This window comes from Corvus cornix, chromosome 14 (assembly GCF_000738735.6).
Source record: "Corvus cornix cornix isolate S_Up_H32 chromosome 14, ASM73873v5, whole genome shotgun sequence".
Lineage (NCBI taxonomy): Eukaryota > Metazoa > Chordata > Aves > Passeriformes > Corvidae > Corvus > Corvus cornix.
Genome location: NC_046344.1, coordinates 12,974,516 through 13,000,477, shown reverse-complemented (window position 1 = coordinate 13,000,477; position 25,962 = coordinate 12,974,516). Strand labels below are relative to the sequence as shown.

The following is a 25,962-nucleotide window of genomic DNA, read 5'->3' as shown; positions in this document are numbered from 1 at the left end:
TCATCTGTCCCAGATACTCAGTTCTAAATACACAATGTTAGTTATGCTGTCAACAAATAAGCAGTATAACAACACCCAAGTCATAAAAGCTACAGATGTATGTTTTCTTCATGGTTCTGCATGATTGTTGTGATTGTGAGTCAACCAAGGCTCCCCAAACCTTTTAAAGAGCTGAGCTCACTGGTGGCTCTGCTTGTCCTTGAGGAGGAAAATTCTGCGGAGCCAGTTTGGGTGCTTGTGATGCCAAAGGAGGGTGTAAATCTGCATTTTCTAGAATATTAAGTTGTTTTCTCCCTCTGCTTAGGCTGGAGTTGCTGCAGGGTGCTGGTGTGGGTACCTGGGACTTGAAAGCTTTGGAAATTTTTAAGTGCTTCCTTTTTATAGAAGCAGTTCTGCAGAAGAGAAACTCTGGTATCATTAGAGATGAAACTTTTAATTTAAAAGACAGACAGTGTGTAACAAAAAACCCCAAAATGTCATTAGTTGTAGTCAGGTGTTTCTGTTCACAGCCAAATGACAAAGTTGTATGGCAGGTAACTAAAAGCAACTCAGAGGAATTTTAGAGAAGAACATCAAGGCCTGGTCCTATAGCTCTGCTTGCACAGAATGCTCTTCCCTCAGGGTTTCAAGTTTCTGCTGATTTTTTAAAGCTTAATATGAGGAAGGAGATGATAAATTTAGGAAAAGAATCTCCATTTGATAGCTTTGCTCTTTTTCACATTGAGAAATTTAATAATTTTTCTATTAGATGGCTTAATTTCTAACCACCAAAAGTTTTATACTTTTCAGTCAGGTATGTGGAGTCAGAAATGTCCAAATCATTTCTATTTGTCTACTAGTTTAAGAATATTTATGTACTTTCCTGTATGTGTGAGCTTTTCTGTGACCTATAAGGAATTTAAAAAAATGAGACTATTTCACATGTAACATAGTAAAGTTTAACAGTCACTTTTACCAAAAAAAAAAAAAAAAAAAAAAAAAAAAAAAAAAAAAAAAAAAAAAAAGAGTGTAGGAAGTATTTAATTAGAAAAATACTGAGGTGAATGGTGGGAATTGAAATCCACCCAAACTAATAGAAAATGTGGCCTTGTTTTTAAGTCGTTGGAGTTCTGTTGTTGAATTTTGCAACAATGAACTTCATAGATTTTAATGCATGGTTTTTATTTGGAAATTTTTAAAAGGTACACTGCATTTGATTTATTTCAAACTCCTAACACAGCTCAACTTGGGGTGGAGAACAAGAAATCTCTTTCAGAATAAAAACAAGCTCGAAGGTCCTGTCTGAGTTCACACCCACTCCCAGGGCTACTCCTGACACTGCACAGGAGGATTGTGATGGATTAACTGAGTGCATAACAGATATTATTTTAGTGCATTAGCCCTGATTTCCTGTTCCAAGTGATTGATCGAGCCCCAGTCAAGACAGTGTCCACAGCAAATATTAAGCAAACTTACCCAGACACAATCAATCACTCTTATCAAAAAATCACCACATTTGGAGCAAAAAAATGCTAAAGCCTTACCTGCTTTGCAGTGCCTTCATCCAGGTTTAATTCTGTTTCTTAAAGGTGCAGGAAAACAGATTGTGTTTGTGAAACTGTTGTTTGCTCAGTGTACTTCTCCAGGCTGGGCAGCTGTAAATTACAGAGGTGTCATTTGCTTATATTGCAACATGTTTGCTAGTTTAGACAAATGTGTGGTTCAAAAAAGAGTATTTTGAGAATAACCTGACAGTAAGAAAGGTAACTTGTCCATAAAAGCTGATCCTGGTGCATCCAGTCATCATGGATTACCACCAGTAGCAATATTTTTTTTGAGCACTGCATTTCTAAAGAATTCTCTTATGTACTGCTGTAATTTTTCTTCATTTATTTCACAATTATTTAAGCACTTATAAACATGATTTAAGCATAGTTAAAAGGTCTTTTATATAGCACAGGTCTGATTCTATTGTTTCAAAGGTACAGAAGATTCTGTTTCTCAAGTGATGTTGCAGCAGGCTGGCAATGACCTGGACACTGTCAGTGTTCTCATGGGTCTCCCTGCAAACCTAACAACAAACAGGCAGCACAGGGGGGGTGGAGCTGTGTCTTGGATAGTGGAGCTTAGACTCTCAACACACTTGGTAGGATCCTGTTTAATACCAGAAGAAAACAAAAGAATTTTTTTAACCTAGATAGGAATGACAGGAGCTGCCAAGCTAAAATGGAGAAGGAAGGATAGCAATGTTATGATACAGAGAAAAAAAAAAGTGAAGTAGCAAAATTTAATTACTAAAGGTTGTTTTTCTCCTGAAAGCTAAGAATTACTTATTGGGAAAAAAAAAAAAAAAAGGGAAAACAGAAGATCAGGATTTAGGAAGTTGGTAGTCAACTGTAGGGGAAACTGTGATGTTAGACTTGCTCTATAACCCAAGATTTCCTCATTATGCAGTTTAAGTTTACAGACTCTCTCCACTGGCTTGGAAGCTATAAAATAGTGGTATCAGGCATGTTTCCCTGAAGGAATTCTCCCCATGAATCACCTCATCATCTTTATGGCCACTACGAACCACCAGCCTACAAGAGAGCAACTGAATGGGGTTTTGTCAGCTCAACATCAGCAGCAGCACAGGTTGCTCTCTTTTGATCACTCTTGGTAGCCCAAGACACCACCACCAACTGGGTTTCAGCTCTCACTCTTTTTTCCTAAGCTTAGCTATGAAAATCATGTGTTGAAACCAGCCTCTGCTTTCCTGGCAAAGGGATTTCTCCAATCCTGTCCATGCTGTAGCTGGAAATAAGATTTTCCCCCACTGCTATGACTCAGTGTTGAATCCATGAGCACTGGTGCAGTTTCCAGTCACTAGAGTGACTTTCTGGAGTGTGACATTCCACCAACCACTAATTACCCGGGTTTGATGGATTTTTACAGCATAAGCCGAGTAAAACAACTTCTTGTGGCTCAGACAAGAACACAAATACTTGTCCTGTTTCTATCCAAGACAGCATCTGCAGCAGACTTTAATTCCTACAGAGCATGCAGTGGGAATGGCTTCAAATGAATTTAAATTGCAAGCTTGGTCAACTAAAATGCTTTTAATTGTTCACTGGCAGCCATTCAAGCTCTGATTGTAGAGAGTAACTGCTTTGGTGTGTGCATGTCAACAATACAGAGATGTATCATAGACACAGAACAAAAGATGGATTTATCATCCCAAACCCCATTATCTGTACATGTGATGTGTGTGACACCATGCATCAGAGTTAAAGAACAGTCACAGAAAGTATATTTGTGTAAGATCCACCCAAGAAGCAAATGGTTTCCCTTTCCCCTGTTTTCATTTTCTTCCTTCACCTATAAAGTGACAGAGGAATGGAAGTGGTTTGGTTAAGTGGATTATTTTTGCCCCACATGTGGAGTCTTGGATCGAGCCCTTCCCTAGCAAGTCACTGAAGTTGTACATGTTTCCTAAATGTTCACGGTGCGGTGAGTTGACCCCAGCCAGCAGCTAAAGAGTGTTTCTTAAAGCATTTGTAATTAAGATATTTTAAGAATAAAAAGAAATATGCTCTGCTAATTTTCTTTACTTAATAGACTAACCCCCAGTAAGCCATTGGAGACTGTAGAGTCCTTCATGGAAATGTCCTCATCAGCTAAAGATTAAATTAGGTCACCTTGATAACCTGGTTTGGTGAACCGAATGGGTTTGATGTCTGACAGCACCTCCCCTGGAGTTCGCAGTTAAAAATAGGGAAATAGTACAAGAAAATCTCCAAAAGGGATTTTGTGTCTCAGTGGATGTTTTTCCTTTGAACACAATGATGTTTCATTTTATAATTGAAATATAGTATGTCTTTGAACTTTCAATAGCTAAGGCTATTAAGTAACAGTATTGCATTTCATTTATTATGTTACATTTTAAGTTCAGTCCATGCATTTTTAATTCTGTTTATGTCTTGAGAGCTTGCCTCTAGTGGAATAAAACCAATCAAGAATCTAGAACAGGAATTAAAATTTAGATCCTAATTCACCACTGCCCTGTGGTTCCTTTGTGTTTACTTGAATAAGTACAAAGGACTAATAAAATAAATGTAAGGACCCTCTGGAGAAAACTGTTATTGTATGGGGTCAGATAATGCTCAAGCTCTGCCAGGCCCACCTGAGATTCCCTAGATGTGAGAAAGCTGTGCTGCAATGTGGCTGAAGACAGAATGGAAAGAATTGCCAAAATAGATGGTTTCACAGAAAATCTGTGTTCGTGATAGTAAGAAGAAAAAAAACAAAAAAGGATTGAGAGAATTGATAGTGAGAGTATTAAAAATAAATGTTGTAGGTGACAGGAGCTGAGGTTTGGGGCACTGGGGGAGGAATCTTGGGCATCTGGCTCTTCAGAAGTTTTGTGAGCAGAAATATGGCATGGTGGGTTGAGCTCAGCCAGCAGATAAAGCCCCAGCCTGGCCCCTCCCTCACCCCACGGTGGGATGGGGACAGAATCCTGGCTGTGTCCCATTCCAGCTCCTTGCTGGAATGGCAGAGGCTTGGAGGCTGTGCCAACACTGCTCGGCAGGGAGGGAACATCCCTCAGCACAGCTCTGCTCGGTCACAGACCCGAAACGAGCACCGCGGGGCTGCTGCCAACAAAACCGACACAAACCCCAGGACACGGCTGAGCATTTCCCACCTCCGGGAAAAGAGTTAACAAAGGGCACGAGTTGCCTGAGGAGTGAGGAGAACAGCCCTGGAGCTCCTGGGGAGAGCAGGAGGAGGCAGGATGGGCTGCAGGCACCGGGCAGGGATTCCCTGGCAGCCCCTGGGGACACGGTGCTGGAGCAGGGAGGAACGAGACTGAGAAGGAGCAGCAGAGAGGAGCAGCTCCGGGCTGAGCATCACCTGGGCTCTGCCCATCGCTCTGTGCAGCTCCAGGGAAGAGGAGGGAGAGGAGCTGGGAATGAAGGACTGGAGTGGAACCTGGGGAAAAAATTAAGGGTGGGGTGGGGGGAAGGTTTTTTTTTTTGTTGTTTCCCGCCATTCAAACTAGCAATGAATTAAATTAACTTCCCCCCACTCGAGTCTGCTTTGCCTGTGACAGTAACTGAACTGTCTTAATCTTGACTTCTGAGCTTTTCCATCTTATTTTGTCCTCTGTCCTGATGAGGAGAGGGAGGAAGAGAGTGGCTGGGTGAGCCTCAGGCAGCCAGGCAAGGTCAGCCCATCATATCCGGGAGATGAAGACGGCTTCTCCTGTGCCTCGACATGGATCTAGAGGTGTGGTTTCATTGTTCATTCACTGCTGACCTTGCATTATAATTTTTATTTCTGCTGCTTTTAAATCAGACAAAAAAAAATGTAATCCAAAGATACAATCAGAGCTCAGCTTTGTTTCGCTAAACAATTTTCTTCTAAAACTTCACAGGCTTTTTTATATTCAGTTATTTTCTTTGTTAGTAATGGGCTCATAATTCTGTCAAAACAAAGACTGAAAAAATGATGTCTGATTTAATATTCACCTTTTTAAAGGACAGAGCTTTTCTGACTACAGGAGAGTTCAGGGCTGAATGTTAAAACTCAGAAATTTAGCAAGTCCTACTGTATTTTTCAACCCTAAGCACTGTTCTACAACCCTGGAATTAGAATAAGGCTGGATCTTTGAGAATCTATGTCTCTCTTGTTTATCATCTTTTGCCTTTAGGAAGGAGGCATTTTTTCCATTATCAGATTGGGCTGTCCAAATGAAGGTTTTTACTCTAGAAGGATTTTTTTTTCTTTTTCTGTCAGGTAAGCTCAATTTAAAGTTAATTTTTGTCATTTAATGATAGGATGGCACATGTGATTGCTATGTGGAAGAGATGGCAAGTGTGATAGAGCAAGGCTGTATCTCAGGAACAGTTCTCTGAGGAGAATCTAGACTGCAATACTATCTATTATCAGGCTCTGCACTATATTAAAGTGAGTATCTCTCTCAGAAATACAGTGACTACTTTTCTCATGTATTTTTGCTGTCACGTGTCTCTAAGTCTTTTTATCCTCAATTGTACAGGAAAGGATGAGGTTTTTTTTCCATAAGACTTTGATGCATAGTTTTTATTTCTTCCATCTTCCCTGGTGTCCTTCTGCACTCTGGAATCTTTGTTTGTTCCTTCCTCTGTGAGCAGAGGGATGGGGACATTCCTTGAGCAGTTTGCATTCACGTGTCCTGCACTTCTCAGGACTTAGTTATTCCAGTCCCTCCCTTCCCTGAGTTCTTGATGTTCTGACATCCAGATGAGTCACCAAATGCATTATTTTTTTAGGTTGTTAGACTGATTTTATATGTGAAATTCATTTCAGATGCCTGTTCTGAATATACTTGTCTGCCTTCAATTTGCCTGAGACACTGAGCAGAATTTGATTAGATGTGTTTATGAAATGACTTCTCCCCAGGCCTGGAGCTCAGCTGAGAGAGGGGAATTTGTACCTTGCAAGCTGCAATTGCTGGGACACCCTGAGTTATCAAACATCTTCCTCTGGAGATACAGAGCAAGTCCCACCTCAGGACATGGCACGGGAGGGCAGGGTGGGGGTGCCAATGTCTGAGCAACCTTCTTTTATTGAACAGGCAGGGGGGGTTCAAACCCTCGAGGCTCGAGAACTTCTGCACAAAATGCAAAGTATTTGCCCCACCTTTCTCTTTCAAGTTTTATTCTTAAATCTGGTATTTGTCTAGAACCAACTTTCTTCAAACTGGTTGTAAAAATTTTATTTCTGCAGGACCACATCAGTGGACAGCTATATAAACATAGGGCTGTATTTAAATAATATATATAATATTATAATATATAATAATAGTATATAAATATATTGAGGGATAATTAAAAGAGATTATTCTAGCAGTCATTTTAGGCTTCTTTTCAGAATTACTTTTAAAACTAGTTGTGATTGTATGCTGAGAAATAGAAAAAGGAATATAAGCATTTCTAGTATGTTTGTGTAACAGATAGTAAATAAAAATAATGTACTATAGAAAGGGCTATATTTGGCCAAATATGTGATAGGACCAGATGGATATTATAGTGATTTCTTTACTATCACATTGGGAATGTAGTTCTATTGTACATTTACATTTCACTCTGCTTCTCTATCAGCTAGCAATGACATACTATTGTTTCTGGATGAAAACAGCAAAACATTTTTTCCAGTTTTAATCAGTGGAGTTGTGTACCATTTAAAAACTATAGCCACAGACAAGGCAAGCTCCCAAAGCCAGCAGTAATCTTCAAGCTGCGTGTGCACCATGAGAAGATTCTGTGCTTCATTCCTGTGGAGGCACATGAGAGCGACACAGATGCCATTTTTTCTATTTATTTATTTACCATGTAGATAATTATACCTCTAGATCCCAAGTCTAGGTTCTCAGCTTTGCTGCTGCCATATGAGAGTGTTATTTCAAGTCAGTACAGAGTGTGCAGGGCTGTTTTCTCTGTTGTGGGGTTGGTGCTGGTGCTGACTGAGGAAAGCACCATTAAAGCCCCTTACCCTTAAAACCTCCCCTGAAAGCACCATTGCCATGATGTACTGCTGGGAGGCAGCATCAGCACCAGGCTCCTTGCTGCTGCATTCCTCAGAGCATTTTAGTGCCAAAGAAAAAGAAAAAAGGAAGAACACTACAGAAATGTGGTTTTTGCTCTTTCAAATGCTTTCTTAAAATGTGACTATGCTTCCAACAAAAAAACCTGTGTGGAAACAAGTTCAAATTTGGCAAAGTTCAGGCATTGGTTTTATAGCCAAGGCCTTTCTTTAATCAGAGCTTGAAACCCATGAGAGGAAAGGAGCCATAAAATCAATTCTAAGTAATCTTGGAAATGAGATAATAGTCCATTAATCTCATCAATATAAGCATGAAATTTTCTGCTGCAGTTCATGCCTACACATTTGTAATAAATTTATCAGTGGGAACAGGACAGAAGCCATAGGATTACTGTAAGGGTTGGTGCCTCGTGCTTCCACTGCAGCCTTTGTTCAATTTATTTTTTTTAACATATTCTTTTCTCGCAGTGAAAATATTTAATTCCTTTGTGGAACAGTGCCAACCAAAACTTGTTACTGGTTCCGTATTAAATGAGAATTAGTGGTGAATTTCTCGTGTGTGACCCAGGATTCAGTGTTGAAGGAGAAAGCCGTGACCTGTGTGGTGCCACTCCAGCTGTGGCTGCTGCTGGGCAAACTGGGGAGCTGCTGCCAGTATCTGTTGTTACTGTGCTAGACTTGTGCCCTTGCTTCTCTCTAAGCCCTGTGTATAGAAACCCCTAGATTTTGTGACAACCACAGAAATTGTTTCTTCAAAAAAAAAAAAGGGATGTCTTTCTTTGAGAAGTTCCTTTTGTTAGGATGGAGCTCAAGGAGGTGGTTCCTCCTCTCACCTGGTCTCTCTTGCTCTCTGAGCAACCCAGTCTGCCTGGGCTGGCTACCTACACAAACCAAAGTATCTACAGGGAACATGAACTTTGATGTCTCCCATTTCTAGGACCTTCCAAAGACAGTGCAGGCTTTCAAAGAAAACACAATTTTATTTTTCTCCTTCCCCTAGAGGCTTCCCACCCCTTGGAAAATTTGTCTGTGTGTAACAAAGGGCAATTGCCTCTACAGAAATAGAATTTGGGTGCCCTTGACCACTGGGCTTTGTCTTCCCTGTGAGGGTGGGCAGGCCCTGGCACAGGGTGCCCAGAGCAGCTGTGGCTGCCCCTGGATCCCTGGAAGTGTCCAAGGCCAGGCTGGACAGGGCTTGCAGCACCCTGGGATAGTGGAAGGTGTCTCTGCCCATGGCAGGGGGTGGGATGGGATGGGCTTTAAGGTCCCTCCCAACCCAAACCATTCCAGGATTCTCTCTTTGCTTATTTTCCTGTGAGTTTTCCTATTCTTTTGTTCATGTGATTTGTATTTTAGAAACTTTCTCGTGGGATCATGGCATGAAGGTGGAGGCCAGGAGGAAAGTAAAGACAGTGCTGGAGCTGTGTTGCAAAGACCCTCTCCATGTAACACAACTTAGCAGGCCTGAATCTCTGAAATAGATGGCCAAATTCTTGTGTCAGTGTTGCAGGACAGGTTTTCCTGTCAGTGGTGCAAGCCCCGTTCTGCTGAGCTGAGCAGCAGCAGATCATCTGGAGCTGAGCAGCAGAGGGGGATTTGCCAGTGTGGGCTCTGCTTTATTTTTGGTAAACAGCTCCTCAAACAGTTTTCCTCAAATGTATTCATTACCTTTGGATCAGAATCACTTGCATCATGGGCAAATATTCTATGATGCTACATAATTTCAGGCTTAATTAGTTCTTCCAACCTTTCCCTTTCTGACAGGGGAATCAGTGGGGAAAGCAGCGTGTGCTGCTGCTGTCTTAGTTTGCAGTGAAAACCCGGCTGAGGTGACTCTTTTGTCATTGATTATTGGGGAGGATTTCTCCAGCTGGATGCCTTCTGCCTGGTCACCATAAATTAGTTTTGTGTCACTGCCTCTAACAACCACAACACACTGATAGTCTTTAAATGATGGTTTATATGACCTGAGACAAGATCTAGCCTTATTTTTCTGCTCTATTACTTTCAAAGAATAGTCTTTCTATTATTAACAGGCTGTGGTAAAATAATTTTAAATTCCTTTAAAATTTATAGCAGTTTTGTTCATTGCATCTCATGAATGCAAACCTTAGCAGAATTGTAAACTATTAGTGAGCAGATGTAAGTATATGTATTTTAATAATGTGATAATATGGTCATTTTTTCATTAATTTAGAAAGGTTTACGGCTTGAAGGTTTTTTAGAACTGCTCTGGGTTGATTTTTCTACAGCTGTATAAATATGATAGGAATTCTCTGACAGCATGATGAAGTCATAAACTGGCTGTGAGGGCACAGTCATGGCTGTAAGAAATTGGGTCTACCCTGGCAGGTATAACAAGGCAGAATCTTCTCAGATTGGAATCAGATTTCATGAAGCAAAAATGATGGTGAATAACAGTATATAGGAATTAATTTCAGCTATAATTGGGCATTTTTAAATGATTTTCAGATAATGATCAACGTTGGAAACTGTTTAATAGTAGTTTTTAATACTTCAATGATTCCTAAGTTTGTAGTTGCCGGTTTCCAATGCTTTCTAAAAAAACTGTCAAAAAAATAAATACAGGAATTCAATTTTACATATGACTCCACTTTTGGTTTAGGACAGCAACTTCCTCTTTTGCATTGCTAAATCTCTGAAGGGATTGTTTGTTAATTTGACCTGTTGAAGGTGGTTTTCCATCTACTACTATGGAAAGGCTATGAAATAACCCCAAAACTGGGTCCATTCAGCTCCTACAGCCCCATCACAGGACAGAGCTGAGCCTGTTGGCCAAGCTGGTGGTGCCTTGGACTTACCTTGGTGATGCCCTGGTGGGTTTTATAGAAAAATTCTATGGGTTCCTTGAGTTCATCTGTGTTCCCAAAAGTCTGTGAGGTAGATCATGTGCTCCCTCAGTTCCAGGACTGGTACTTAGGCTCAGGAATTCACTTCAGATGGTTCATGGGACTCCTTCCTTGGAAAAGTTTATGAAAACAATATTATGGAAATCGTGAGATTCATGAGTTTTCAATCTTTTCCATGGTAGAAATGAACCATATCCATTAAAGATAACCAAAAAAGAATAAACACATTATTCACATCAAAGTTTCTCATTTATTTACCAAGGTAAAGTCCAGTCTTCTCCTGCTGTGATCCTTTAGCTGGAAACCTTGGACTAGTTTGATGGCAAAGGGGAATATGAAGGGGACTTGTGAGTGGGGTATGATGTCTGACATGTGGCCTCTCACATCCCGTTTCACAAACTTTTCATCACCTCATTATCTTCTGACACTTTGCAGAAGGTGAAGAACGCTCGATGAAAATACATAAATCATGAGATGTCTTCAGAACTTCTGGACTTTCAGGAGCGCTGAAATGGTGGAGCTTTCACTCTTGGCACTCAATTCATAAGAGGTGGCTTGGGGAAAAGAAGGATGTAAAATAGAGTAAAATACAAGGGAATGAAGCTGCTGTTATGAAATAGAGAAAGAAGAAAGATGTAGATAAAGAGGTTGAGTGCAGGAATTTTATATTTAAGGCATTAAAAGCTTAAAAGTCAAGAAAATGGTAAGGGGAGAGGGATTTTTTTAGTATTGTGGAAGAATTATGCCTCACTGGAGAATCTGCATAGATTCTTAAACCTAATGGGCAAAGGCTGATTGTTATGGAATCCATTTTACTCTGTTGGTATGTGGGCAAATGTCTCTTTCAAACACAGATTTAGTACCCTGAGTACAGAATCAGGACACAATATTCTCCAAAATGCAGTGAGCTTTCACAGGGAGCCACAGTCAGCTCAGGCAGAGGGAAGAGGGACAGGGTCAGTGGCACCTGTGGGACACAGATAAATGCAGGGAAGTGCAAAGTTCATTCAGAGCGAGTGACAGCAAATGTGCGGCTGTGGTGATAAATCTGGTGGGTGCTGCACATAATGCAGTCATTTGCAATAATGAAGGACTTCACCTCAGCTGATTTGCACAATTTACATCAAAAACGACCCCGTGTTATCAGCCCCCAAACTGTTTCTTAACAGGATTCACCGCTGTGTTGGATTGACGTGGCTTTATGTGCTTCTCGGAGGTGAGAGCCTCCAGGGGTGGCATCTGGCAGGAGAGGTCGTCAGAGAGGATTTTTGGGGTCTGATTTGCTCTTTCCCATTCACTTTGCTTAGCCATTTATGACAAATTAAGGCTTAGGAACAGCTTATATTAAACACGGATCCTCTGCCTTGTGTTTTGTGTGCTCTGTGCAAACCCTTTGGGAAAGAACACGTCAGGCATGGAGCACTAGGAGATCAGGCCTTGATCCTGACCTTCCCAGCTGTGCCAGAAGGCCTGAGAACCCTCATGAAAGTTTCTGACATTTTTTCCTGCATGTTGAGGAAGCAGTTCATAGGTACAGGAAGTCTCCCAGTTTTTCTGTGTGTTAACATGGGAATTTAAACAAAGCTACTTATATGGCAGTATTAAAGAAAGCATGAATGAGAAATTCAGGGGAAAAATCTCACCAAAAATTTGTACTTTCTACATCCCAAATCAATTTCTGTGCCTTTTTCATTGTTTTCTGCCTAATTAAATCAATGGTTCTGTTGCTGGGTTTAAAACGAAGCTGACACCAGCTCCCGAAATGCTGCTGAAACCAACGGCCCTTGCACAAGGTCTTTGTTGCTGTTGTCACACGGTCCATAGTGTTACATCTGTTTTATTAACTGAGCTAAATATTTACACCAGCAGGTCCCCACATTCACCAAATCCCAGCAAATGCCAGTTTCCCATTGCCATTCTATGAGCTCAGTGTTGAACAAAGAAGGGAGGAGAAATCGTGTTACAAACACCTATTTCTCAGCAGCTACAAGGGAATTATTATCTACCCATCGAGGTTTGGTTTTATTTGAATAGTGCTGAAGGATTTTAAACATGTTTGGTGTAAGAATACACCATAAACCCTGGTTTTATATGCTTCTGGTGACTTGCACCTAGGAATCCCTATGCAGGGGTCATAGCCCACCCCTTTCTAGGCCTAGGAAACAAAAGTTTTAAATCCTCCTCTCTCAAGAAAATCTTCCTTTTAAAGATAAGTTTTTTGTTTTTTTTTTTTTTTTGCCAGACATACTCATACAAACCATTATCTTACTCTGCAATTAGTTCCCCTGCCATCAAATAAAGGGCATGGATTAATGGGAGAACCACTAGAAATATTTTAAAGGGATTAACATTAATGGAGAAACAGATTATCTTTCTATCAAATGAGGTTAATAACCAAAATTAGTAGTGGCCCCTCACAGTTAGTCACAACCTTGTAGAGTCTGATAGAGATTAATCAAGTGAGGTTTTGTATAAAACCTGTAAAATTCTGAAGTGGTTTAGGGTCCTACCTCTCATTGTGAAAAGGATAAAGCCCTTTGGAAGCTCTTACTGCTATGCCAGCTTGAAAAACTCATTTCCTCAAGGAATGACTTGTAACCTGAAGGGCTTTCTGCAGCAGCAGGTACCCAGTTGAACTCCCACTGAAATTCCTGTTACCATAGTCCTGGTCAGCCTGTACATCTGCCTTGTTCACAGTGAAAAATTACTACAGGATCATTAACACTTTATCTCGTAATTAAGTTAATGTAGTAGACTTGAAAAGAGAGTATTTTTTTTAATTGACTCTATTCTATAAAAACCCGTAATTGCTTAATCCCTTACAATATTTAAAGCAATTAACGTGTGGCCCTTATTTGCATAAAGGCAACTGACAAAGGTTGTTTGGAAAGTCATATTAAGCATCAGCTTGATCTGTGTATTGATGTGGTATTTTCTGTAGTCATTGGCTGGCTGTAAATACATTTTAGAAGACATTTAGCACGTATCAAAGCACTGAGGGCTGTGACATTGCTGCAGGATGGCTATTGTCACTTTTGGCTCATTATTTTGACACGATTCTTCCCAAAAAAGCAGTGCCTTTAGTGAGGCAGGTACAGCTGAAATATCCAGGGCTGTATAACTTTTCCTGATATTGTATGGTTGTGTGCTGAGTCCTTTTGTAGGCACAAGTGTCTTAAGGAGTGCTCCTTGTTGTTTGGTTGGTTTTTTTAATTATAACCTTTGGCACAGGGATGATTCTCAGACTGTGGGGGTTACCAGTGGCTACCTGCAGGCTAAATTTTCACAGCAGTAGAAGAGCAAATCTGTTGTAATTTATAATTTCTAAACCCATGAATTAGTGCAGTGAATGGGGGTAAAAGGAGGGCACTGGACACGGTTTTCTGTGCAGGTGCAAGCTGGTCCTAAAGCACAAATCCTACATCTGTGTGATTAAGGTCATAGTGTGATGGTAGGATAAGCAAATTATAAATGCCTACTTTCAACCACTTTCTTAGAAAAGATTTTCTAACAGATTACACAAGGGCAAAGTATTTAAGTTGCCATAAAATCCTGTAAAAATCTGGTTTATTTAAAACACTAATTCAGTAGCTGTAGTTACAGAAATAAACTCAGTGACTATCCATGTGGACTTATTTTTCAGTACAGACTCCAGTGAAGCATTAGTGGCCTTCAGCATTCCTTCATCTCAGCCAACACTGCAGAGGAGTTGGCGTTCACAACATCATGGGCTGAAAGTCATTAGACCCAAATTGCTGCAGATCAAGTGGCTCTCTTGTGTTTTTCCAGTGTTTCAAGGCCACGTTGGATGGGGCTCTGAGCAACCTGGTCTGTGGAAGGTGTCTCTGCCCATGGCAGGGGGTGGCATGGGATGGTTTTAAGGTCCCTTCCAACCCAAACCATTCCATGATTCTATTATTCTGTCTTCTCCTAGGAGTCATGGCCAGAGTGCTGCCAAGACACGGGACATGGTGATAGTCCTCACGTTTTCTCTCTCATGCAATTAAAAAATGTTTAAGGTTTCACATGACATTAAAATTCCCATTAATCTAACCCACAGTGCAAAAAACCATGAAAAGGCCAAAATGAGTAGTGCCATGTCCCCCCTGCCCCCTCTGTGCTTTCTCTAAGTAAATCTGACTCTGACCTGCTCCCCTCGAGCAACAGAACATCAAAGTTACTCAGGGAAGGAGAGGCTTTTTTTTTGTAACAGTTACATAGCCAAGGGTCCCTGGTGAGAAGGTTTTCCTAATAATTTTGCAATAAAGAACAGAAAAACCTCAAAAGTGGTATTTCTAGGGAGCATATTATTAGAAAGAATTGATATTTGAGGAGCTTTAGTTTATTAAAAATGTGAAAGAACTCCTCTGTGTCTAGTTCCATGCAAAGCTTAGTGAAAGGTTAGAAAATTAGCTCCTGTGTGCTGCTTATACAGCTGGATGGATGGAGGAGACTTTACATTTCACAACTTCTTGTTTCTGACAAGTTCCAGTGAATTATTTATGTGGCCACTTATCCTGTAAAGATGGAGCTGAGGGAATAAACTGAGTTCACAAATGCTACCAGAAAGCCTTCAGGTGATAAGATGAAAATGGATCTTGGTCGCTGCTGATCTCAAACCTGGACTCGAATTTGTGGCCTGCAGATGAAGGGTTGTGTGGCTTACATTTTTCATCTCTAACTTGCGAATTTGTGCAGTTTATGAACAATTCATGAAGTTCTATTTATCTTCAGCAATTGCCTTATGAATCAAGGGTTTAACTGGAATAAGATAATCCAGGAAATAGTAAATTTCAATTCATTTTTATGAATCTAATATATATTCCGCATATGAGAGCAGAGATGTGAATACATTAGTGATAAAAATACTAGAAATAAATTACCTATTTCTGTAACTGTAGTTTAGTTCCAAAAGTCAGAGATTCTGGCAGATCTGATTTTTGCAGCTCTTGGATTTTCTAGGAGTTTCTACCCTTAAAAGTGAGTGAACACACCTCTGCAGGGTTTTCCCTCTTTCTTATTTATAATGGGCCACTTGCCAGCTTGATTCTTTATCTGAAGCAATATGGATTCACAAATGAAAGGTTTGGAAAATATTTCATTATTTTCAGGGAATTTATTTTTCTTTCTCTTTTCTAACCAACAGCTTCCCTGTTATTTGTTGCTGATAAAACTGTTTTAAATCCTTTCTCTGCTGCAAACATAGAATCATGTGTGATGTTAGGCAAGTGGTTCTCAATTATGTTAGTCCACACTCCAGGATTTGCAGTCTTCAGTTCTGGACTAATTCCAAATGCTGTTAGGCTGAGGGGCAGATGATAGAACTACAAAGACTTGATAGAAACTTGGTCTAAGGGATTGAGAATCAAGCAGTCTTCACAAAAGGTTTTCGCAAATTCTGTCTTTCAGTATTTCAATTAACACTGCAAAAAGGAATTTTAAATTTTGTATGATGTAAATGCAGATGTCAGTCAACGAGTTCCTCAAATTTAGGGTGGAAAGTCCGAGGTTGTGGTGCAAATATTAGCACATTCTGAGGGTGTCACAGGTGCCAGTGGGATCAGACAGCTCTAGAAAGAGTAAACTGCAAAGTCTGCAAGTATGGAAAAAGTACCTCCAAACCTGTACAAATGATTCTACATGAAATATTTTATTGGTTGTGGCACGATCAAAAAAGTTGCACTTGGGGAAACCACAAAAATTGTCAGTCCTTCAGTTGCTCTGAACCCTGTTGTGGCAATGTAAAAATTAAAGACATCTCAGAGCACCAAACAGACCCTGAATATCTTCTGAAATTGCTTAACCAGACTCTCCAACTCCCACAGGAATCACCACTGAGCAGATGACTACTCCCTCTGGTCTCTCAAGGTTCCCGTATTTATGACAAGAGCTACAAAGCCCCTTCTGCAGCATCTGCAGTATTTACTTTCCTTTAAAAGTCACACCTGCTCCTTGGCCCAAGAGCTGCATGGTTCACGCTGGCCGACATGGAATTCCTCAGGAGCCTGGCTCCATGGTCACAGCTAAGGGATCTGGTAGCTCTTTTACAAGGAAACCCAGGATCATTGTCCTCGTTGCACAGGGAAGAAAACCAGTGGAGAGCTGAAGAGAAAGGGGAAGTGGCTGGTGACATCCTCAGGAGTCAGCTGGAGATGGCACTGGATTAAAATGTTCCAGAGTCCTGCCCTGGTTATTTCAGTAGCAACTGTCTCATCTATAAGAGAGAAAGACTGATGTCATTGCTTCCAACAATTCATTTCAACACTTCCATAGCTCTGCCTAAATATAAAAGGAACTGAAAACAGAAAGGGAAATGCAGAACCTGACCGTGTTTAATCTGTGAAGCAATCCCTCCATACAGGACAGCAAAAAGACAGCACGCAGACCTGCAGCTTTCCCAGCAGAAAGGTCACCGAAAGCAGCCTGACCTTTTTACCACATAGAAAGCAATGAGCCATCAGCCCTATCTGAACGGCTTTTGATTCCCAGGTGCTCCCAAAAAAACCTGGAGATAAAGCAGATGGATAAAAACCAGGAGATGCCGGGGAGCTGGGCACGCGGTTGCTTCTTCAAGATGTTTCTTCGAGAGAAGCCGTACATATGCTATAAGTCAAAGTCAGGGGAGAGGAAAATTACAGCTCCCTGGAGAAAGGAAAGAGATTAACATTTTATCACAGGCAAATAAGTGGGAAACTCTCAAATTTATAGATATGTAGATACAAGCACATGAAGATATTGCTGTTAGGGCATTAAAAATAGAAGTATTATCTTTCTACTCAAAGATTTCACTAAATAGCTATGAATTTCTAATTCAGTGATGTTAAATCTATGTGACAATGTAGTTCATTTTATTATGTATGACTGAAATCTGAAACTTAAATGTAATAATAATTTAAAAGTGTGGGCCAAATATCCCAGAATTATTCTCCTGATTAGAACTACATGAACAAAAAGGTAGCAATTCTTTCTTCTGACATGGAGACGAAAGCATTAAACTATTCAGATGCCAGTATTTGATACACAAAGCCCAAGCAAAGGACAAATTCAATCTAAGCAGATTCATTAATCTAACCCCCCACCACACACACCCAGTGCAACTGGCCTTATCCACTCCATACAACACACCCTCCAGAAAAAAGTGCTCAAGACATTTTAAATTGCCAAGAATTTAAAAGAACTGAAGAAATCTGAAGTTAAACTAAACCCCCACACCATCAGCACGGTACGTGTACAGAGTGGTACACATTTTTTTTCATGTTTATTGTGTGTTGAAGGTGATTTGTTAATTTCCTTACATTTGTGTCCTTTTTGTCACAAATTTCAAGAATCCAGAAACCATCTTTCCCCAGATTGTTTAAGGCTACACTTCCTTAATGTCCAAAGTGTTGACTGCCAATGGAATGTCACCAAGCTTTGGACCAATGCATGATTTTTCTGAAGACCGTTCATCAAGTGTTTGTGGCACTGAAATTTGTGACACATCCACCACAAATACTTTCCCTGAAGCTCACAAATTTTACTGCAAATGGTTTCTGTGTTCCCTTCCCACTAGAAATGGCCTGAGCAGCCTCACCCAGAAGGAATAAATCACAGTGGATGTGGATGTGTTGGAGATGTTGTTTGCTGTAAATACAATATGAATTTTTAAAGCATTAAATATGTATGTACTATTTATATCTTCCTTACAAATACAGGAAGCTTTATTTTTAAAGACTTCAAATACATTTTTTACCACTTTTCTCTTGTTTTTTTTTCTTTTGATACAGCATCTTCAGGACTGACCGTCTGCTGTTCAGAACAATTATTTTCTCCAATAAATCCTCTTTCACCTCCAGTTCTTCTCCCACATGCCATAGATCTGTGTTCTTGAGATTTCTTGGTTAGAACAACCTCACACTAGTTCCCAAATTTGGAAATAAACTCACAAAATGTTTTACTATAAAGAGAAAAAGGTCTCCAAACTTAAGAAAACATTAAATAGGCTTTTATTCAGAAAAGAAATTTTTAAAAATATTTTAAGAGTTAATCCCTGACTGGGAATGTTCAAAACATTGTGTTTCAATGGAGCCATTTGCTACTTGCCCTTTATTTTGTTCTCTTGCCATGGATAATTTACATTAAATTGGAAAATGTCTCCTTCTGAAGCAACTTTTTAAGTGCATGACTAGACAATTATATTAAAGTTTGTGTATTTTCTTTGTAAGTATTTCCTACAGAAATGACTGAGAATTGTGGCTTTACACGATTATAACTTTGGGGTGGAATCACCAACATTATTTTTTATCAAATGCTTTAAATGTTCTGTTCATTGCAAAGCTGAATAAATAGCAAGGTCCCGTTCTGAAGGTGGTTCCTGTGTAAGAAATACACAGGCAGGTACCTTTGGATACATCATGTTTAGGAAAGGAAATATTGTAATGCCTGGAGCTCTGGAACAGAAAGCAACATTTGGGTGCTGTTCTCTGCTCTGCCACTGAGCCATGAGAGACTGATGCTGCCTCTGCTGGCTTCTCTCTCTCTGCTCATGGTTTCTGTCTCCTTTCTTCTCATCCAAAGTTATTTCTTCCACCAGAACTTTAACCCCAGCTGGGAGCCTCTATATCATTCTGATAGCAAAGTTTGGAGTATGAAGGAGCTCTTTTAAGAAAGATCTGACTTGCAGTTCAGGGTTCTTTCATGTGAGGGGAACAAAGGGAAGGCAGATATGAAAAATAAGCCAAGGGAACCTTTTTGACAGGGTTTGTACAAAAGGAGTATGTGGGTGTTGAGGCTCCAAAAGACAAGCTCTCATCCTGTCACTTAACACACACCTGATTCTCTAATCAAGGACAGATCAAAGGAATGCACACCTGCACCTGATTTAGTTTTAATCCTGTGAGGAGCTCTCAACACTCCAGTGAGTATTCACTAATCAACAGGAACACTGGAGTGCGTAAAGAAAACTCTTTATTAAGTCCAGTTCATGAGATTTTTGTTCTTTTATGAAGGATTTTGGTTTGGTTTATTTGTGTGAGCTTCAGCTGCTTATTATTTTAGCACATTAGAATAGTTTTAAATTCTTCATTCTGGAGACTGCCAGCTGGCTGGAGAAATAGTTCCAGCTTTGTCCAGACAGGGGGAGTGGATAATGAGACACTAGAGGTCAGATTTGGGAAGAAATTGAGATACTTAAAAACCTTTGTGTTGGTGCTGCCCTGAAAGTCACATATTTGGAGATGAGGATGAATTCTGGGCTGCTTCACATGGGAAGAAGGTACTGGATGGCCTTTCCTTTCTTGCTCTCTTTCATAACCCTGGGGCTTCATGGTCATGGAGTGGATGGGCAGGAGACTCTGACTCCTCTGAGTCACTCAGTGGGCACCTCTGTGTGAGCGAGGATTTAGCCTAAATAACCTAATGGCAAAAATATCACCAGGAAGAAAGTTTGCCTCATACTACATCAGCATATACCATCAAAGGGTGGAAATTTTTTACATGGAAGTTTCTTTTTCAGGTCTTTTTTTATTAGTTTTGTCTTTAAAAACTGCTGACAATGTAGGAGGTATTGGGCCACATGGCAAACTTATCGATGCAGTCAGTCATATTTAATCAAAATGTTGAAAATTATTTTCTTACAAGAGGGCCTAAATATACAAATTAAGGAAGACTAATGAAATGTTGCCAGCCTTGTGTTTCATTTCTACTCGCTAACCTTCTACCAGCATCACTTTCTCCTAGAGGGATTAGTAAATATGGCTTTAAATATCTTGAACTGCAGAGTAATGTTACCAACTGTACAGTAAGTTTTTAGTGATTTAAAGAACTTCAGTGTAATGTAATGTTTTGACCTCCAGTTTACACTTGTTGGACATAAGCCTCCCATTGCCTTCTTTGTGTTGATTTTGGAGTGAATTGGAAGGCTGAAAAGAGAAGTGAAGGAAACCCACAGGGTGGATTCAAAGATCCATCCAAGGATCTTTATATGAACTTCATAGGGATCGGCCTACAGAGTGGGACATACGTTTTGAGAGAATCTGTTGGGATAACTTGATAATTTCATGAAAACAAATCTTGGAGTAACTTTGTACCTCTCAGTAATCTGACAGATTTTAACAAGGTGGAGTAAAATTTTCCAGCCATTAAAAACTGCTTCTTGTTTGATGAGGAATGATAAATTCTGAAGTTACTGTTTGACATAATCCAGCTTCATAAACTGGTGTGCTTTGGTAAAGGAACATTCCCGAGCAGTTCCACTGAGTTACGTATTTAGGGGATCCAGGATCACACCTTGGGCCTTAAAATAGCAGCAGAAATAGGCCAAGCCCCAAATCCATCAGGAGAGGCAGAGGGATACAGATACGTGCTTTTGAGGCACTTCTATACCTGATAGATGTGGGAACTGCAGTTCAACTTATGAATACTTGGCTGTATTTATTTTCTGAATTTTTCTGATGAAGAAGTTTACGGGAGATTATTCATAAAAAGTTTTTTTAAGGGATCGCATGCCTACGATTTAAAGCTTGCCTCCCCCTTATCACCTGATTGTTAACTGGTTTGCATTTCCATCTCCATGCTTAAAACAACTCCCAGCTCCTCCTCACAGGGGGTAGCATATCTGTCTGATCCTGACGCTCCCCATCTGTAATTGATACCAGTTTACATGTTGGAGTCTCAGTGGCATTAATTTATTGCAGCTGAAGCTTGAGCAGCACAAAAACGTTTGATCTCTACAGGCATAATACCTAATGTATTGAGAAGGACAAGGCAGTGTTCTGACAGTTCTTGATGTTTATTTTTTCCCCCCAAACTTTGTCGTCAATAGCTGCTGTCAGCCTCATTTAACAGTAATCCATGCGTTTAGGAATGCTGCGGTGCTTTTCTCATTAGGTGAGCATTGGAATTCTTGTAAGATTTGGTTTCCTTTGGGCAAGAGGAAGGGGAAGGAAGCAGGCAGAGATGGCTGGGGATCGCCAAGGGCATCGTTTTAATCAGCAATTTCCCCACTGCCGCTTTGTGCGTGTGTTTGCTGCCCGCACGGGCTGGGGGAGAGCGCAGCTCTCCGGGACGAACCCCGGGAATGCAAAGTTGCGACCGCGCCGCCGGTGCCCCGGGAAGGTTCCGCCTCGGCGGAGCGCCCGGCCGTGGGCATCGGCCGCGAGCATCCCTCGGAGCCATCGCCGGAGCCCTCCCCGGTGCGGGCGGGCCCCGCTCGGGCCCCGCGGGTTCCCGGGCGCCGCCGCGCGGCCGCCAGTGCCGGGCGGGGCCGCGCCTCCGGAGCCGGGGAGCCCCGCTCCCCCCGGGCCCCGCGCCGCCGCCGTCCCGCCGCACCCGCATCCCGCCCCCGCCGCCGCCTCCCCGGCGCTGGGGCTCCCCCGCCGCTCTCCCCCTCCCCGCCCCAGCCCGCCCCGCCGGGCTTGAAGGTCACCTCCGCCCGCCCGCCGCCGAGCCACTTTCCGCGCCGGCTGGCGAGCGGCAGCGCCTCCGCCCCGGGAAAGCTCCGTGTCCGGCCGGTGCGGGGCTCCCGCCGGCCGCGCCCGGGCGGAGCGGAGCGCAGCGCAGCGGGCAGCCGCCTCTCCCCCCACCGCCGCGGCGGGGCCGCCCCCGGGGTCTCGCCGCTGCCCGCCGAGGTCGCGGGCGGGCCGGGCGGGGGCCCCGCTGCCGGAGCGCGGCGAGCCCGGGGGGAGCCGGGCGGCGGCGGGGGGCGCGGCATGCGGCGGTGAGCGAGGGCGGCGGCGGCGCTGCCCGCGGGAAGGGGCTGCGGCGGGAGCCGCGTCCCGCTGCCACTCGCCTGGCGGGGCCGCCCGCCCGGCACGGGAGAAGCGCCGCGACCCTTCTCCTCCGCTCGCCTCTTTATGGTGAGTTTGGGCCGCGGCCGCGCGGGGGGCAGCGGGGCCGCTCGGCGCGGAGCAGCCCGGCAGGTGCGCGGAGCAGCCCGGCAGGTGCCCGGGGGCTGCTGCCGCCCCGCTCCGCGGCCGGAAAGTTCCCGGAGCGGCCCGGGCGGAGGCAGGGGAGGGATGCGCGGCCGGGGGGGCTTCTCGGGAGCCGCGGGTCCGGGGCTGGAGCGGAGGGATGCCCGCGGGAAGGGGCGCTCTGCGGGTCGGGGGCACCGCGCTGGCTCCGCTTTCGCCTGCGAAGCGCCGTGTGAGGGGCTGCGGGCAGAACGGCGGCACGGGAGGTGGCTCCCAAACACAGGGAACGACGAGGAGCATGGGCATTCGGGGCTCTGACGAGTTGCTCGTTAAAAGAGTGCAGATATTGAACTGCTGGGAAACTACCTGCCTGTAAGTCCATGACATTTGCTGATTTTTTTGGCGATTCATCAGATCGTTTTCTCCTGCATGCCTCTGTCATGAAAAGAAGTATCAGTGTTGCCTTAATACCTGTTCAGTGCAGGTGGAGTGACACTGTATCCGTGTGAGATGTCCAGGCAGTTCCTTTAGGATGCCGCTCCTCAGCAGGGGCAGGGCTTTGCCCTGGGAGATGGGTTTGCAATGCGAGAGTGGCACACGTCGTGCGGTTCCAAAATTTGTGATGTGGCTGTTGGACATTGAGCTGCCAACTTAACATGGTTCGCGCAGATGGTGAAACGAATGTGGTCTGAAGTTTGACTGGAGTGATTCACATCAGCGAAGTGTGAAAGATCTTGTCCAAATCTGCAGCTTTTGTTTATCTACTCTCTGAATTGCAAATGTCGTGTAGTATGTTACATTCTGAAGTAAGTTTAGTGTTGACTGGTTTTTTCACTTTAAATAAAATTCAGTTTGTTTAAGGTGAGATGGATCATAAAACACAGCAGACGCTGCTGATGGTGTCCTGAGAATGTCAAGTACCTTGCTTCACTTCTCCAGACTCGATACTTAAAGAGAGGAAAGATACAGTGTGTTTCATTTGTCATTCGGAACTCTGAGAACAGTTGTATGCGTGTGCTGTAAAAATAAAAGCAAGGTTTTGTCACTCTGTGGTAGAGATCGATGATGTGGATGAATTGCAGTCTAAAACAGACCTTGCCCTCATAATTAAATAATTAAGTTTTAGCAATCAAATAGTCATAGCTGCTTGAAAAGTTATATATTGGGAAGAGTAGTGGGGCCATGTGAATTTCCAATGTATATGTCAATAGATCATTTAGTTTTCAGGAAAGTGGTTGGTATCACGTGCTCCAGTTATCAGGATTATAGTGATTTAGAACAGGTATTTAAAATTTATTTTTATTTACTTTTACTAGAATGTTTTGCATTACTGGGTTTTGGGGAAGCTACTTTTATGTAGGAAATCTGATTATAGTTAAGATCTACTCGACTTATGCAGGCTTTGAAGGCTTGGCTTCCCAAGTCTCATTTACAGTTTATTCTTCTGGTAAATGCATTAGACAAAGGATCCAGCATTTCCTGAAATGAAATCTGTGTTTCTAATATCAAGACTATATTTCTTTTTTTCTATTAGTACTTAGCTGATATCAGTAATAGAGCTGACAAATATAATGAATAAAATTCACATTACGTTGATGATTTTTATAGTTCTTGTAACTGAAGTACTTGGTGTCCTTGACGTGATGAAGATGCTGTTCTGGCTTTCAGGAAAGGGTACCCTTTAATGACAGAAATACTGTCAGGAGTCAAGTGTCGAGGACGAGAGTGGGATTGCTAATTCTTGTGCATAATGTGCTCCGTTTCCAGCGCAGAATATGGGTGCACATGTACGACTGCAAGGTCCAGTTCCCAGCACTGAGAACCATTCTAGTGATGCCTGCACACTCCATGCATAATCCCTTCTGGCGTGTGCTGCTGCACAGGAGGGGGAATGTTATATCCTGAGGCCATGGCTGCCAGTGCTGATGGCTTTTGAAGTGTCTCCTTGCTCCCTGCACAAAGCCCCCTTGAAGTTAAACACGGAATAGCAAGGCCAGAAGGGACTCAGCCACTCCACTCCTGTTGTCAGCTTCTCCGTGTTCCTGCCCAAGGCAGGATCAGCTCGTACCTGTGTCATCCCTAATGGCACACTTCATGTACTTGCTGTATTCCCATTCTTCTCTTTCTTTTCTTACTGCTTTTACTGTCTTTTCCATGAGTTTTTTTCTTCTTGGTAATGCTCTTACCTATCATCTTCTAAAGAATCTTACCTCATTCCCTGCAAACTCTCCCTCAGCTATGGCTAGTCAGTCTCTTTCAGTATTTTTTTCATTGCTTTGTGGGAGACCTACTGCTTCTCTGCCAGCCGTATATATATGTATATATATGCTGGATTTACAACGTTTCTTCCTAGTTTTTAGGAGGAATTTAATGGAAATAGTACCCTTGCTCTCTCTTTGTGCAGACAGGTAAGCTTCGTTCAGGACCAAAGAGCTGTTCAGTATCTGTTTGCACTGGAGGAGGTTGAGCTGCTTGGAAATAGAGGAAACCAATGGCTGAGTTAAAAAATTCCCCATCGCTAATTTTTCGCCTTGTAGTTTGAAATGGCATGGTCTGATTTTAAAATCTAACTATAAGCATTATATACCATAAAGGGTAGAACTCCTAAGTGCTGGCCACAAGAAGAAATATTATTTACAGTAATGGAAGGTATGGCTGTGTTAAGCATGTTGTTGTCTGAAAGGTGTACTCACCTGAAAAAGACGAATCTTATGTAATTAAGAATAATACATCATACTACAGCCTGGGAGAATATATAGTAGCTGAAAAAATGTGTTTGTTTTATGCATGTCAGAACTCCCTCTACTTAATTCTTGGATCTTGACTCCTTCCCATTTCATGTGGGAGATTAGGATCCTCTTGTCTCACACAGCCTTGTAAAAGTAGGGTGTGAACAAAACTGAAGGGTTAGGAAGCAAGAGGACAGACAGGGCTTAAAAAAGTGGCAAACAGAACATTTAGTAGGGGTCCTGACTGTTTCTGCTCTTTATAGGGTGAAATCACAAACATCTGTGGCAGAACTGATGACACCATTGTGCAAAATTGGAGCTGTACTATTTCCTGAGAGCAGAAAGCTCCTGTCTCTGAGGGTCTTTGGCCAAGTCATTAATGAGAAGACTTTTTTTATTTTTTCTTGCTCTTTGTTTTTAATTCTTGGCTTAGTTGCACTTTCTTATGAGTAGTTTCGTTCTTTTATTTAAATAATTGAATTTTTCAGTGCCCATGATTATTTTGTAGTGCAAATCCTCATTCTGGGGAGTCTAATGCCATTATGTTGTGCATTCTTGCACATGTTCTCAGTAGGTAGTGTTTTTATCACCTTCTCTGAATGTCTGCTTTTATGATTAAAAACTGCTTATGAAGCTCTCAGTACTTATTACCCTTTCCCTTCATAACTATTATTTTGCTAAAATTTACTGTGCCAGAAATGACAACTTTTTGCAAATTAGATAATTTTATTTGTGTCCTTCAAGTTGATGCAATAAAAAAGGCATGTAAACTGAAAGGAGCTGGAAAATCCCTTCTGGGTTGCTGGGGTTGACAGTGGTGCAGCAGCAGTGCTGGAGTTTGTGTAATGCTGTAGAGCAGGAAGGGCTGGTGGTGGTGGATTCACAGGACGGGTTACAGCTGGCCAGCAATCAAGTGCCAAAAATAAGCTT

General features: G+C 42.2%; 1 protein-coding gene across 16 annotated transcripts in view; it reads left to right on the top strand.

The window, feature by feature from the left end:
• The window catches only part of RBFOX1 (RNA binding fox-1 homolog 1), a 1,114,622-nt gene that overhangs the window by 310,695 nt on the left and 777,965 nt on the right, over positions 1–25,962 (top strand). The window contains exon 1 of one of the 16 annotated variants that reach the window (XM_039560103.1): positions 22,138–22,249. The exons of the other annotated variants lie outside the window; for them this stretch is intronic. Coding sequence (XP_039416037.1) covers positions 22,247–22,249 — 3 coding nt within the window. The 5' untranslated portion in view covers positions 22,138–22,246. Of the gene's footprint in view, positions 1–22,137; positions 22,250–25,962 lie in introns of those variants that run through there. 16 annotated transcript variants of the gene reach the window in all.